Raw genomic sequence first — 16,352 nt, forward strand, 5'->3', positions numbered from 1 at the left:
ATGTGACAAGATGAAATTCTTGTTAAACTCAAACTGACATTTGCTGTAAACAGATTATATAATGTTTTATATAGAGTAGGTAGCAAAGTATTTTTTGCAGGGCGGTGAAAAATAACAATAGTTCATCATATGACTGAAAAGTGTTTTTTCGATCCTTGCTCATTTTACGGCCTTTGGCTTTGCCTGTTAAACTTGAGGTCATGGCAAACACGTCACTTTTAGTCCTAGTGATGAATTTAGAGTTGCAGATAGCTTAGGAAATAAAATAAAATGATTGCTGTTGGTTCATTGCAGTCTGGTTTCAAAGTTGATACCCAATTGGGTGATATTTTACATTAGGCTATGTGCTCTGGTTTTATTTAGCCACTGAATATTTACAAGCTAGAAAATAAAATCTTTGTAAGTTTCTGTAGTAGAATAATATCTTGTCTAGAGTTGCAGGATAAAATCAACTGCAAGAAATAAATATTGTAAAATATACTTGGTGAATTCAGGTATAATACAAAGTTTGAACAATTTTATGAAACATTTTATCCAGATCTTCTATTATAAAAGTACTTTCAGTAACGTTGTGATAAAAACATGGCATCTTATACTTTGCTAATCCATTATCAATGAAAATGTAATGTAAATAATAAGTAATAACAAATATGCCTACAAATGGTACTCATTATTTCATACTACTTTAAGAAAAAAAGTATCATAATTAACTATAGAGATGTTTTATGGGGAAATTTTTGAGTTGAACAAATAAAGATTATCGAGTAACAATGAATTGTGATTTCAGGCCATTTGAGGGTTGTGTTTGACTTTGGTTTCGAACGTCAAGAGCTGATTTTCCCCAATAAACATTTCGGTCTGGGACAGTATCACGATGTGAGAATATCCAGGAAGAATTCTGGGGCTACATTGCTGATGCAGGTAAGCTATTGCACAATACTTACGAATCTAAATAAAAATGGAATCATTTTAGGAACATCCCATGTCACCAATATTTAAAAGGATATTTACGAGTGGTTTGACATAGTTTTCTGAATCCAACTGACCTGTTTATAATGGAACTACAGTTGCGGTTTTATATGTATGATACACCACGTTATTCCATTTAAAATTAAAGTTGACACAAGAACTCAAATGGTTAAAACAATTGAATTTAGTACCCTTTGTTGTATTATCCATCAAATTGTATTATTACTCATTAGATTTTGATATTTCCAAAACCAAAAACCTACGTATGTATGCAGAAAATAATCAAAGTTTCAGTATCTTAAGTGATTACTGGCAAAATTTGAGCCGTGCCTGAGTAATGTTTTGGTTGACCCTCTGAGGAGCTGGTCTAGTGGCAGAGCATGGGGTTCGGTCCCAGAGGTCTTTGGTTCAAATCCTGCCAATCACCAATGGATTTTAGCTATGTTATAATGCCGCGACCCTTCATTCCTAACCTGAAATATTAACTGAAACATTTCTTGGCTATAGCCTAGCATCCTAGGATGTGAAAGTGGGACATAAATTAATGGCTAAGGACTAATCTTGAAATGAAAAAATCAAATAATTTTTTTGGTTTTAGGTGGACAGCTACGAGCCGAAAGAGTTCCACTTCAACATCAAAGCATCGGCAGACGCTCAGTTCAACAATATTCAGACAATGTACATCGGCCGCAACGAGAGTATGACTGAGGGATTTACAGGATGTATCTCACGAGTGGAGTTCGACGACATTTATCCTCTCAAACTGCTGTTCCAGGAAGATGGGCCTCCTAATGTCCGTTCCCTTGGATGTGAGTTGTTTTCGCAAAATGTTATACTGTATGTTAAGTTTTTTTTTGGAAAAATTGACATAACATGTTTTTTGGGGCTATAAACCATATGCCTTGTCACATTTGTTTGGAATAAGATATTTAAAATTGTTTTTTCTATAAATGTTGTCTCCAGATAAATAAAATCTGAAAAGTTCCTTTATTAGGTATAAAAGGAAAAACATATTTTAAAAAAACTTTAATTAACACGTTCAGTGCTGACTACATCAATTATTGATGTAATCGCGAAACGAGCGCTCCTATCGGCCTACATCAATTGATGTAGTTGCGCAATCCCCACTACATAAGTTCAGTATGAACTCAGCCATTGCCGGGGAACGTTAAAATCGTTGCTAGCTTGTAGCTTAGAATGTGAGCTTTATTTTGGTGTAGGTTGGTTCTAAAATTTCCCGTAAAATCCCGTCTGACAATGGTTTTGTCCCAGTTTCGGGGATTTTCTCTCTTCAAGCCATATTACAAAGCCACTGACTACTGATCCAGGCAGTGCTGCTACCTTTTGGTGTTTTAGGGAACTACGTCCAATCGCGGGGTAACGTAGTACAATCACCACTGCTCTTTTGTTATTCGTCAGATTGAAATATTTTAGGGATGGTCAAGTCTCGAAATTTCGGGAAATTTTAAATCTCGTTACACGAGACGAGATTTCTTTTTGGCCGAGATTTTTATCAAGACGAGAATTAAAAAAAAAAAAAAAAATTCAAAACTTCTGCAGAAAGTCAATGCAATACCCGCAATACAGGAGCGTGTTGTAGTTGCGTTTCCTTTGCGAAGGCGTTCTTACTTAATTAATTCTTTTAATGTAAATATTACTTTCATTATTTTAATAATATTACTTTAATAACATTTGAGAAGTTTTGTTAAGTGTAAGCAGTGTGAGGAATGTTTTATTACTATAAAAAAAGTCAAAACAAGTACCGGTAACTATTTTATAAAAATTAATATAGCTTTTATTTTATGATTTATTTTATTTTAGGATAAGTTGAACTCTATCCTAACTGATATCACCATGTTTCCTAATCGTAGGCATTTTTAATAAGTTAGGCGTGATTAATAAAAAAATGTTATGCTGATGTTATTTTATTAGAATATTTACACTTCTATTAAAGATTGTAAATATTCTTGCCTATTATAATTATTTTTGTATTTAAACAGTCATCTAAAAATGTTACAAAATCAGGTAAAAATTACGAACGTGCATTTCCCGTTGTGTATGAGAAGAGAAATCTCGTCTCGATCTCGTCTCGAAATTTTATGAGAAATAAAAAATCTCGTCTCGTCTCGAACTAAAAATCCATTCTCGTCCATCCCTAAAATATTTGAATGCCAATTGCGTTCGCTGTTACGGTGCTGCGCCGGGGCTTCGCCCGGGCCTCGCTGCCATTGGCGAGCGCCTGTTGGAATGCCTGCCGCACTGAACGTGTTAATAGTTGTGCATAGTAATTAGTACAACTAGTGTGCAAAGAGGCTCTTTTAAATGAGAGAAACAAATTGGTTAGCCCCTTTTGTTAACTTTATTAAGTTTTAAAAAGACTCTGCACAATATAAGTTGTCTACAGTTGTTATTGAGTGACAAAAAATTCTTATTTCTGTAACATCATAATTTTAAAACATTAGTGTTTAATATGGCGTTTATTATTATTCAAACAAACAGTTGAAAGCAGTTAAATATTTAAATCAAATTTCTATAAATATTAGACCTACTTTGTTACAAAAGAACAATTTGTGAAAGTAGTATTGAAGTACCGGTAGTCATAATAATTTTACACTGGTAGTGGTAAGTCTAATTTTGTTGTGGTTGAGCTGTTATTCGTAGTGAACAAAGTAAAATATCAAGATATCAGCTGTTTTGCTAAATATTGAGGGATCAGTTGTTTGGGAAACTATTTAAAAATCAGCTGTTTTGTTAACTATTGAGAAATCAGCTAATTTTTCTAATAATTCACGTTAAAATGTTACCTTGTGTGACAACTGTAGAAAAATGTTTGCCTGGATGTTGTTATTCTCAACCCATTCCATGTTTGTGGACTATAATTGAAATGTACTATTCAAAGAGCTGTTGGTAGCTAATGTATTTTGCTTGTAGTTCATTGTTTCACCAGCTATGGTTTACATTTTTCAGCCCCTCTAACGGAAGATTTCTGTGGTGTGGAACCTGTTACACATCCCCCTGATATGAAGGAAACTCGACCTCCTCCAACCATTGACCAGGACAAACTAGAGGCAGCGTACAACCGCACCAACTCTGCCATCCTGGGTGGTAAGTAAAATCATAAACTAGACTGTTGGGTCGATATAGTAAAAGACAACCTCTTTTCACAATAGTAGTTGTGGGGAAGAACTCATTCCTTCTTTCTCAATTTAAGTCATGGCTAAATCTTAAAAGACGTGTGTTACTTTCTGGACAGCTGTCGCACAATCACCATTAACTAGTAACTAGCAGCTGACTTTGTTGCAGGAGTGTTAGCCATCATATTCCTCGCTCTGGTGATCATCCTGATCCTGATAGGCAGATATGTGGCTCGACACAAGGGAGAGTACTTGACGCAGGAAGACAAAGGAGCCGAGAGTGCCATGGACCCGGACAGCGCTGTTGTACATTCAGCCACCGGACATCAGGTACGTCCACTCAGCAGAAAGTAACTTTCTTCTAAGGTGTAAGGTCTCTTATTTACTGAGATATTAATTGATTGAGTTTTGGCGGACCTTTCCGTGAGTTGGCTTTGTGCATTCTTCGTTTAGTTCCCCATAGCCTGTATAACTTTAGGTGCTTGATGAGTTGCAGCTTACCTATGAGCTTTTCTTGTGGAAGGTGACTGCCCCTTAGCAAGCAGTACTTTTTATACCTTATTCAGAGTCATAAAGTAAATAGTCTGCAGTCTCCTCAGACTGTTCATATTTCCTGCATGATTTGTCCCAATTATGGATCCTTAAGATACATAATTACGGATCTTGTAGTTTCTTCGGCAACCATAGCCGGTGATCATTCCATTGATCTGTCTTAGCATTGACTATACACAGAATAGACTTCCCAAGTAATGTAAAAATTTGAAGCCAAAAAACGTGGTACAATCTGTTGAGATGGTCTACCTACTAAGATAATATTCCGTGTTAAGTTATAAATCAATCAGCTGTTTGCTATGATACTGCATTGATTTTAATTACCGTAATATTTAACCCAATACACTTGTAAACTCTGGTGAGATGGTCCTGAACTTCATCTATTTTCTTGGCATCAAATTTTTACATTACATGGGAAGTCTATTCTGTGTATTCAATTGTCTTAGTTACCTCCTGTCTGTTGATCAAATTGTTGTCCTACCTTTACATCACTGGAAGTAGGCTCTCCCCCAGAACCTCTTAACCCTTTACTGTAGGCTAGGATAGAGATGTGGGTTTATCACTTAGTTAAAATCCATTGGTGATTGGTGGGATTTGAACCCATGACCTCGGGGGAAAAAGTCCCGTGCTCAACCACTAGACCAGCTCACTATAAGTTGTACAACATTATTGGCAATTGTCTGAAAACAGGGAAAAGATAATAAAAGCTTACAAGATATTTTACGATAAATTACAGTAACTCACACTGCAGAAAATAATCCACCCCAGAGTTCAAGAGCTCAGCATATTTTATAAGTTACCGTTTTTTTTTTAACGCAGGACTTAGGTCCCAAGGTTCAAATCCCACTATTCTCCAACGGTTAGCCCAGTACTTTGGAGCCCACTTTTAGATTTAGGAACACATAGAGAAAACAAAAGGATAAATCTCGCAGATGAGCACTTTTTATTGGATTACTCCCTTCTCTTTAAACCACAATTATTAAAACTTCCCCTATAAAATCAGTTATATTGATCCCACTTGATTATTTTACTACTTTTTTATTACAGGTGCAGAAGAGAAGAGAATGGTTCATTTGATAACCACGATCGCTAGCCTACTCAACACTGCGTTCCTTGTTGAAACGTCAACATTTTATTTTTATACGCAATAACTGGTGTTTGTTCTATGCTAGTGCTATGTTGGTGTAAGTGTGACAGTATTGAATGATCTGTGCAGTCTTTCAGACTATTTCGTTGAATATTCGGTAGGGAGAGATCTTTTGAAAGTAATATTGCCATTGGCAGCTAGGATCATTTGTAGTAATTTTATTTATTTGACTACGTAATTTTAACAATTTTAACTTTATGTTATGTTCCGTCTATTGAGTCTAGAACCTATAGGTAATTTGTCCTCCTCGAATTTTACTGGTTGTGTTATATTTTATTTTTGACAAAAAGTCATTTAATACATGCAACTTTTATTTTCAAAATATTTATTATTTTAGTTTTAAAACAGGAATTATTTATTTATGATTCTAAGAGTAGTAAGATGAGTGGTAAAATACGTTTTAATGTCTTCTTTCTCCAGTTAATAGTTTTTTATCCCTGTATATAAACACTCGTTATAAATTTCATCAATTTTACTGGTTTATTCCTACTAGTTTTTTTTCTAACCTCTTTAAAACCCCGTTCACACGGGGCGAGTTTACAAGCTACACGCCGGCTTTTTTACACGCAGCTAGTAAAATAGCTCAGTGTGAACGACGTACTCGCTCAAAAGCTGCTTGTAAAAAAGCTCTGGAAAAAGTTGACGCTGCCGCTACTTTACACGCCAACTCGCCAGCTTTTGAGCGAGTGGGCGTGTAAAGTAGCCCAGTGTGGACACAGTTGCTTGTGCTTGTGCGCTTGTTACTCAAAGATGTTGGAGGATTTGGTTCAAGCCAGCTACTCAGCGAGTGGAAAAAGCATTGTGTGAACGACTACAAGCGCACTCGCCGGCGTCTTTCTACACGTCTGCGAGTTGGCAAGTGGACAAGCTCCGTGTGAACGAATACAAGCACACTCGCCAACTCGCCGGCTTCTTACACGCTGGCGTGTAGCTTGTAAACTCGCCCCGTGTGAACGGGCCTTAAAACCTTTTAAATAATGGCACATAATCTCATATCTTAAATTGCTTGGACAAATTTGTACTGTGATTCTTTTCTGTATTTTTACTGAAAGGTTGCACAGTTGAAAGATCAGATGAACTTTTTTGTCTTCCTTGAATAATTTGTTAACGTTTCAAAATGGAACTTACCTCAAGCTTCCGTTACAAAGCTGGCCTTCGACATGACTGAACTTCTGCTACCAAAGTTGATAAGTCAAGAATTCACTACTTCCCCAGCGTAGAGAGTTAAAAATAGAAATAGAAAAATCTCCACTAGTAAACTAGAAAATTAAATTTATCACACTCACATTTAAAAAATACCGATTTGAATCTCAGTTATTTCAGAACACATCACTATGGTTCCCTCAAAGAATTTAACTTTTTCAGGTACTTAGTTATGTACTCGATCAATTTACAATTTCAAAGTGATTTTATGTATTATGTTCGTATGCGTTAAAAAAATAGTTTATTTTATTTTGTTATTAGATTTATTTTATTCTATTACTAGGTATTGAAAATACCCTTGATATTTATAACTTAAGATCTTAAAATTGATATTTTAAGCACATAATTGCGCTTTCATACACTGTAAATCTTACTAGTTGATAGGCATACCGATGTATATACAATTTAAACAATTTCTATGTTATCATTCCACTCTAATAATTTAGTTGTCTTAATTTACTTAATATTGATCCAACAGCACCAGGGTTAGTCGATATCATGGTTAAAATAAACCAAACTAGTACTTTCCTGTTCTCGTAAAATACTGTCAATTTTGGAAATCTACTTTGTACAATTTTGTATTTAGAACTTGAGTTTTGCATTTTTATACACTTGAGAGATTTGTACAAGGTTAGTTGAGCTGTCGGTCAAATCTGTTTACAAACGTGAATTTGTATACCTTTTTCTTAGCACTTACTTTAGTTAGGTTAATTTTTAGATTATTGACTTGCGGCTGCAATAATATAACAATGTAACAGTATTGATCAAAACGTCCATTTTTATTTTTACATGTGCATGTGAATTTTTATATATTTTATGTACATTTGTTGTTTTTAATTATGTATATTTTCGTACTTTGTAGTATTGATTTGCATTCTAGCTGAGTTTTAACAGTTTATTTATTGATCAAGCAATATGTTCTCGTGTTTTGTTGTACTAAATTTATTTTGTGCGTCACAATGCGAGATGGAAGCAAGTTTGTCTAGGATGGTGTTGACTTTTGTACAATAAACAATGTTGAAGCTAAAATTTGATTCAATTGCCTCAGTTAATGTTGAATATACTACTTAGGCTAAGGATGTAATATAAAGCACAAGGGCCCAGGGTTTAAGAGTTTTTGTGATGATATATTTTCCTGGTTGGAGGAAAAGAGTCCAAACTGGTACTAGAAACACGAAACATTAGAAGTAAACTATCTCTTTTACTCGTACCTTTCTTAGTTGAAGAAATTATTAATGTTTTTATTTTGTGTAAGTGTAAAGCTTTTTTGATTCTTCTGCCAGTTTGGACTATTTCCTGTTCTAGGCAACCTGATATCTTCATACAAATTCTAAATAGTGCTTATAAACTTATTTTTAAGCTGATTTCTTTGAGGATGAAGATTTTGCAAGTTGGTAACAGACAAGATTTTTCTGTTCAAATGCTTCTTTGTTCTTCATGGCAAATCTAAAACTTGCACTTGCAGCTAGCAAACAGAATTAGGCAATTGATTGACACTCACTATTCTTACTACCCTGTTAAGCCATACCCCAGTCTATAGAGTAGCCTGCGTCATACCATTGATGTCTGTGGCCACGTTTCAATTCTCCCCATTACTTCCTGCGCTTGTGACTTATTGCGATACTACGTGCAGTAGTTCCAATTTACTGCTTATTGTTCTGCGCTTAACTTTCTTAAATGAACGTGAACTAGCTTGAACACTAAACTGGATGAGTGTGTTTTACATGTCTAAAAGTTTATTAGTATATAAACCACAATGTAAACTGGAGTTTAAATCATGGTGGCACTGTATTGAACAGCATGCAGAAACTATTTCCAGACTGATAAAAACGTTGTGTATTGTGTATTTCCGCAAAACCCATCTGTTTAAAGTGCGTGGGTGGGTGCAAGAGACAGAGAGCTTATAGTTTTAATTTAATACTTAACACAATAGAATGTGCTGTTAGAAGTTTACTGTTGGAAATGATATTGAAGAAATCGTAGTTTGGGAGCTCCAAAACTCCAATCTTAGTAGAGGGTAAAAATATTTTTTCATAACTTATTGGAATACTAATATAATAAAACAATAAAAGTCAGTAACAAACAAGGGTTTGTAACTATTATTATTTGGCAAAATACGAAACTGAATCCAGACAAATAAGGTACTAATAAGCATTTTGTTATCATCAACTTAGGATATTAATTATTAGAAAACAAGTTTATTGATTAAATTGTGTATTATTTCAGGAGAAAGCAGATGTTGAACATACATGAAGGGTTCAAAGAATTCAAAGAAATAGCATTACAAGTAACAAAATAGGTCCCAACTTGACCACAAGTAGTTGGAGATCTACAATATCTTTTGGAGGTACGTATGGTTGTAATAAGTTATGAGGTTGAAGCAATATTGTTTAACTCATAACTAAAAGATTTTTGTTATTCTTGAGTTCAATTTAAACATGTGTGTAATTATGTTCTGTTTATTTTCAGGACTAACACAGCCTTCTTTGTGTGAAGCTTCCATTAGACTTTTTGAAGCAGAACTTTTTTTATTCAATGGAGAATCTTTGTAAACCAGAAGAGGAAAAATTCTGAAGTGTCTGTCAAGAGGCAGTTAAGGTTCGCAAGATTGCGTACTTTTATTCCAATCAGACACTAAAACAATAAATCTTTGTCCACAAATAGGAGAAAATCAGCTACAGAAAATAAAATTAGCTGAATCTTGCATGGACAATCCATTGATTTGTGAACTATGCCATACACCTTTTTCGTTTGTATTTTTATTTGAGTATAATGCTTTACTGAAGTTATAACATATTTTTTGAATTAAAGAAATCAGAATTGTTCAGCGTTTGTTCATTTTTGTATTTGCAATATGTATTACCATACTAACATATTACAGATGACGATAATAAGATCTGATAAGATGACGATTATGTCTACATGACTGTGGTAGATGTTCATGATTTTGCTGCAGTTGCGCAAGACGATGACGTTTTCGTGATCCTGGGAGTCTTTAATGATGTCTACAGGATTGCAGAAGGTGTTCATGATTTTGCCGCGGTTGGGCAAGACGATGATGACGTTTCTGTGGCCACCGGAGATGATCAGAATTTTGCCGCGTGATGGCGTTTCTGTGGCCACTGGAGATGATCAGAATTTTGCCGCAATCGCACAAGACGACAGTGACGTTCTGTGACCGCGGGGTTCGATGATGGTGTCTACACAGCCGCGGTAGATAGTCAGAATCTTGCCGTGATCGTGGAAGACCACATTCGTCAAAAGACGCCGGATTACTGGAGTGCCAGAGTAGCGCAGTGCTAGATTATAGAGGGTCTCCTGTACTTGTTGTTTACTAACTCTGCAACCATTACTTATTTTTTTTAAATCAATTCACAGTATGCACTAATATTGATATAGAGCTGTTCATAAAATTAAGTCATACTGATGTAAGCAGAACTATAGAGAAGTAAGATTCAGAGGAAATACGCTTATGGGACAACGATGCACTTTCGGCTCTGGTATGTTGTGCCAGGAATCTTGTGAAAGGCTATAGGAAGAGCCTGAATGGTGAGTTCTGTGTAGAAATTCCTATGGCACAGGGTCTTCTTCTACCCAATTACAAAATGTCCTTAGATGATTTGTTGTTGATTATGGGTAACATCTAAATAATACAGTAGGTAGTAGTACACTAATAAACTTATAGGTAGTAGTACACTAATAGACTTATAGGTAGTAGTACACTAATAAACTTATAGGTAGTAGTACACTAATAAACTTAAAAATATTAAAATAAATCTAAAAATTTAGAAAAATCTTGCCTTGAAACCTAACATTTTATGATTTATCCAACGGATTTCCCTAAGTAGAAAATATAACCTTAGTGTGGAAAAATTTGAAAAATCTAATAATAAATTTTAGCGTTTTAATGAAACTGATCATTTTCATGCATAACTCATGAATTACAAAATTGTCTACCGTATGACTGACTATATTTTAACATCTAATGGGTATGTGTAATGAAGATAGTAAATATTTAAAAATAAGACCAACAAGACTTGCATTACTTGTTAAATATTTTTAAACATGCATAATTGTAATCATGAAAAATTAGTGCCTTCAATAAGTATGCTACGACACAGACAACTTTAGTGTAAAGAAATTGTCGTTCAAAATTTGCAGGCGCTCAAATAAAGTCGAATCGAATTTTTTTTGTCATGTAAGTTGCATAGGTGGTGTAGGACAATTTACTTGATAATTATTATATGCTAATTTCTAGACTAGTTGAATAGAGACCCCTCTGTCCTGGAGGTCTTAGTTTAAACCATACCAAACGCAAAAGAATTAAAGCAAAGCTTTATAATGCCGTGATCTGGCTTTTTAAGCCCATCTTGATCTGTCCATTCGCAAAAAATGTTTCACAGGCAAGGGTAACTTTCTTTGTGTTAGTTAGATAACTCCTTTTATGCCGAACAATCAATAGTATGTTATAAGTTTTAAAAACTAATTAATTGGGCTATGTGAAGACAAAAGGACAAAAATGAAGCAACGTAATTATTTAGGCCTAGAGTTATTTTATGAATATACACAGACTATTTTTATAACCCAAATTCAATCCTTTGAACTATTTGTATAGGTTGTTTTGAACGCAACACAAATTCACGAATTACAAAAACGCGAGACACTTGTTGAACGTCAAAACATGCTTATGTGTTGGCATCCCTGTTTTCTTTACTTAATTGCCAATCAGCTGATATGCATTGTTTCATAGTAATCAATTTGGATTAGTTTTGTAGAGAATTTTTCGTGAATAAGACTCAACATCGTGTTTTTTCCAACTTCAAAAGTATGTATTGTTGAATGCTTGAAAAGTAACTAATTGGTTTTATGCCAGGAAAAGTTTGATATTAAAGTTTCCTTCAGAACCCGAAGGCCTTCAGAACCCGATAAATGAACTATCATTGACCTGTAAAAAATTAAGGTAACCGGATCTGCGAAAAAAAAACGTTAACGTAGACCTACAACTCTATTTGAGCTGGCGAAAAAAACACTAAATTTACAATGAATTCCCAATTAAACCTCATAACCAAGCAACAAATGCAGATCAGCTGATCGGCAATGAAGTGAAGACATCAGGGGTACCAACATATATAATCTTGTTTTGTCGTTGAACAAAAATTAAAATCGAACCAAAATTACTCGAGTTATCGCGTTCGCTGACACTTAGATATTTTAATGAATCTAGACATCAAAACGAAAAAGTAAAGTGGTCCCAGGTCAAGGTCTTACCACGAGACCAATTTTAACAGCTTATTCATGAAAAATCAGCTAAACTCTATGAATACTCTAGAAACCAAAATATGTCCCGTTCAAGGCCAAACTGTTCACCGACTCCATGTTTCCCACCAATTGTTCTACACTCTTATTAAAGCTCTTCCTCGCATTATTATTGTTTGTAGTTCGTGCTGGAGGTATAATTTGACTGCACAAATTACACAGCATAGACCTTGTCAGACTTTTTACATTTTTGTGAAGTAGGTTTTGCAAATCAACGAAGTCATTTCTGGTCGTTGTGTTGAGTGTAAGTAGGTATGATTCTCTTATGAAATTGTTCGAGTTGAAAATTGTGTGTATAGAAAGTATCACACATGCTATATCAAAAAGTCTTTAGTATTAAACCAGGTTGATTAATACTAATAGTTCGGGTACGTTAGTAAAGTAGTATCAACTCTGCTCTAACATCAAATCAGCTGTTCCAACCTGTTCTAGTATCAACGCAGATCTATTGATCTATAGTATTGAAGCGCTTATGCTACTTGTTGGTCATTATGTGTGAATTGACTGGCAGTTACGAAATAGAAACATCTTTCAATGAATGTTACAATTACAAATCAAACCACTGGACATAACGCGAACTACTAATTGAACTAGTAGTACAACCAATTACTATTACTATCAAATAATTGGCTTAAAATATCACAAACCAACCGTGCAAGCACCTAAAGTGATAAAATATATCCATTATTATGGAGTCATAGTATATAAACTAAATAAATTGCACTTTTGTAACTACGGGGGATTGCTTTTCAAACAGAAAATTTAAAGTTAAAAGGGCCAACTTTTTCGACGAATATATCAAAAGTCTGTTGCACAAGTACAAAGCCAATATAAATTGAATAAATGTCGAACATGCATTTCTGCGCAGTAATCTAATTCTTCGTGACAGTTTGACATTCTCTGTGATGCTATAGACACGAGAGGATTGAAAGGATTTTTTAAAACGAGTTTTTATAGTTTAAAATATATATATATTTTGGTTAAAAGGCTACTCTGTTAATGTTTAACAATGCAGTAAAGCTATGTAGTGATTTATTTGTAGCATAGGCATTATTTTAAATGTATTCAAATTTATTTGTAATCACTCCATAAAATGAATTTGTTTGACAAAAGCTTGTTATTATCACATAAATCTTTGCTGTTACTATTTAGCACTTTCCATTAAACATAGTAAGCAGCTGGTTTCTGTTGTCTTTGTGAAGTAGAAAGTAGTGTCTCTGCGAAAAATCAGCTGGGGATCGGTAAAATCAGATGTGATCGGTAAAATCAGCTGTGATCGGTAAAATCAGCTGTGATCGGTGAAATCAGCTGTGATCGGCAAAACTACCGATCACAGCTTGGTAAAATAAATAAATAAAATCTAGGTAAAATATACTGGAGATCCGTAAAATCAACCAGTAACCGCTAAACTTACCGGATAAATCTGAAATCTTAAGGTCCTGTTTCAAAAAGGCAAATTAGTTTCTTTATTCGGCTTTCAACAAATTTACCATACACATTACACCACTCTGAACCTTTCTACACCCTTTTAATATTTGCTACTATAGATAGTAGATCTAAATACACATACAGTTTCTAAATACTATATAATATAGCAATACAAAGAAATACAAATATGCTTGACATAATTTCGCTTCATATGGTAGGGCCTTACTTTTTTTTGCAGTTTACTTCATTTAACATTTCCCTAATTTTTTGCTCCCATTAAAGCCATGATTGATGGTAAAATAGTAGAGAATAGCGAACATTTCATCATGTCAAAGATAAGGGGTTGGTTGAACGAGACGGAAAATGTGTAATAGAGTTGAAATGGAGGGAACGTGTTTTGGTTACAGCGTTGTGTTAAAGGAGATTCACTATGTCTTTCTGTCTCGTCTGTGAGGGGAAAATTCCAAAAAAAGTTAGTTTAGATCAGTCGATTTGGGGATATTTGTTGAGCAAGACATTTTGATTAGTTTATATGGTATTTTACAAATTGGGATCCAAATTTCTAGCAATTGCAAGCAACCTTACTTGACACCTAGGGTTTGAAAATAACCTATTTTTATTACTACTAAATATTTAACTATTAAAACCGTTCATATTTTCGCCATTAAGAAGCAAAGCACAAATGTACAATTTGCTTATTTTAATCCGTTGATTCATGTAATCAGCTGTTTATCAGCTGTGGAGGAATAAAGTAATACATTATATTTTTAAATACCCCCACCGCAGCCAAACTGCAGACAAAGCAAATTTCCATTTGTCTGATTGGATTTACACTAAAATGTTTCCTTGAAAATATCACATTTATTCCCTATTTAAATATAATTAGTTTAACGAGTACTTAGGTTTGCTGCAACAGGTAGGGAAAAATAGATTTTTGTTGTAAAATGTTAATACTGTAGTTTAGAAAGAAATGAATGTAAATTCCAAATTTTATCAAAATATGTTCATAAACAAGCAAACTACAACAATTGACTTATTCAACATGGGAATTTTGAATTTACAATATTTTGGAATTTTCTCCGTAATCATTAGGCACGTAATAACGCTTCAAGATACTAAATATTTTTTTTAAGCTCTACAAAATGGTTTAGAAAGAAATTGTAAAATTTTGTGTTTTTAGGGTCAAAAATGAGAAAACTCTTTTTTTACCCCATAAAACCCCCCATAAACCACCGTTCCCATAGTCCGATCATGCTGGTTCGCGAACTCGTTCGAATAAAAGTAGGTGTACACGTTTTACCAAATTTCATCAAAATCTGATTATTTTTGTTCGAGTTATCGTGCTAATGGACACACATTTGTAAATGAATAAATCAATATATATATGAATTTGGACGGATAGTGTTTTTGGCCTCTAGGGACCTCAAAACGAAAAACTATATCAGTCCCGCGTCAGGTGTTACCATGGGTAACGGTAATAGCTTATTCATACATGGGAAAATCACTAAAAATGTAAACAAAGTAAATTTAAGTGAAGACAATGTTGAAAAATAATTAAATCAAACAAATAACATACTTTTAACAGTATTTCGATTCATATAATTATATATATCGTATTTTAATTCCAAATTCAAAATAATTCCTATGTTATCTTATGTTTTAAGAAAAAAAACCCCATTTAAGTAACTTAATTATTCTTTGTAAACAGTGTAATTTATTTTAAAAACGTCCTTGAAATTTTCCTTTTCTTTTGAAATTCATTGTATTAAATCTAAATAAAGCGGTTGGATGTTGCGTATGGGAGTATGTTGAAAACATATCCATAAAGAAACAAAATACAAATTGATACGCCAAAACTGTAAAATGATATTCAACGTACTGAATTAAGTACTTATAAGACGTAAAAACACAAATGTAAAATGTATTCTTTCTTATGCAATAACTAAATTTAGTCACACTATTTCTACGGCTGTCCTATGCTATTGATATTGGTTAGGCTAGGTTAGGTGGCGAATTAATAGACTTGTTTTAGTAAAAAGTGAGGTTATGTTACGTATGCATTACGACCTTGACAAAAAGTGAGGTTAGGTCAATTTGCAGTAACAGTTGGCGGGAAAGCCGATGACAACTCCTAAATACACAAGTAAGGTTATAGCAGATAACAACAAAGTTGACTCAATTGAGGTTGTTATGAAAATTCGAACAATAGAGGAATATTCATTGGGGCATTCACGATCTAAATAGACGATCAACACGAATACAATCTTGCAAACGCCTTTCCAATGAATATTCCAATACATGATTTCATCCCGCGCTGTTGGATGAACCTGAATGGCATTATTAAAATATCCCCACCACAGCAAACCTGCAGACTAAGCGAATTTCAACTTGTCTGATTACACTTTTAATCAAATATTTCCATAAATAAGACATAATTATTCCCAATTTAAATAACATCAGATTTAACGAGTGCTTAGGTTTGCTGCTACGGGGAAGGTAAAAAGTGTTTTTGACCAAACGTCAATAGTTTAGGATGAAATAAAAGAAATTAGCACAATTTTATCAACATATGTCCATAAAAAAGTAAGCTACAACAGTTTTCA

The 16,352-nt window shown here is 34.0% G+C and overlaps 1 protein-coding gene across 1 annotated transcript in view; it reads left to right on the forward strand.

Moving 5' to 3' along the window:
- LOC128998170 (neurexin-4) overlaps window positions 1-8,028 on the forward strand; it is a 43,410-nt gene extending 35,382 nt beyond the window's left edge. The window contains exons 16-20 of the mRNA XM_054424183.1: window positions 788-921; window positions 1,568-1,778; window positions 3,937-4,074; window positions 4,273-4,433; window positions 5,703-8,028. Coding sequence (XP_054280158.1) covers window positions 788-921; window positions 1,568-1,778; window positions 3,937-4,074; window positions 4,273-4,433; window positions 5,703-5,732 — 674 coding nt within the window. The 3' untranslated portion in view covers window positions 5,733-8,028. The remainder of the gene's footprint in view (window positions 1-787; window positions 922-1,567; window positions 1,779-3,936; window positions 4,075-4,272; window positions 4,434-5,702) is intronic.
- Window positions 8,029-16,352: the final 8,324 nt, after the last annotated feature.

Source organism: Macrosteles quadrilineatus, unplaced genomic scaffold, assembly GCF_028750875.1.
Source record: "Macrosteles quadrilineatus isolate MER2022 unplaced genomic scaffold, UCM_ALF_1.0 Scaffold_7__1_contigs__length_78375512, whole genome shotgun sequence".
NCBI classification, from domain to species: Eukaryota; Metazoa; Arthropoda; class Insecta; order Hemiptera; family Cicadellidae; genus Macrosteles; species Macrosteles quadrilineatus.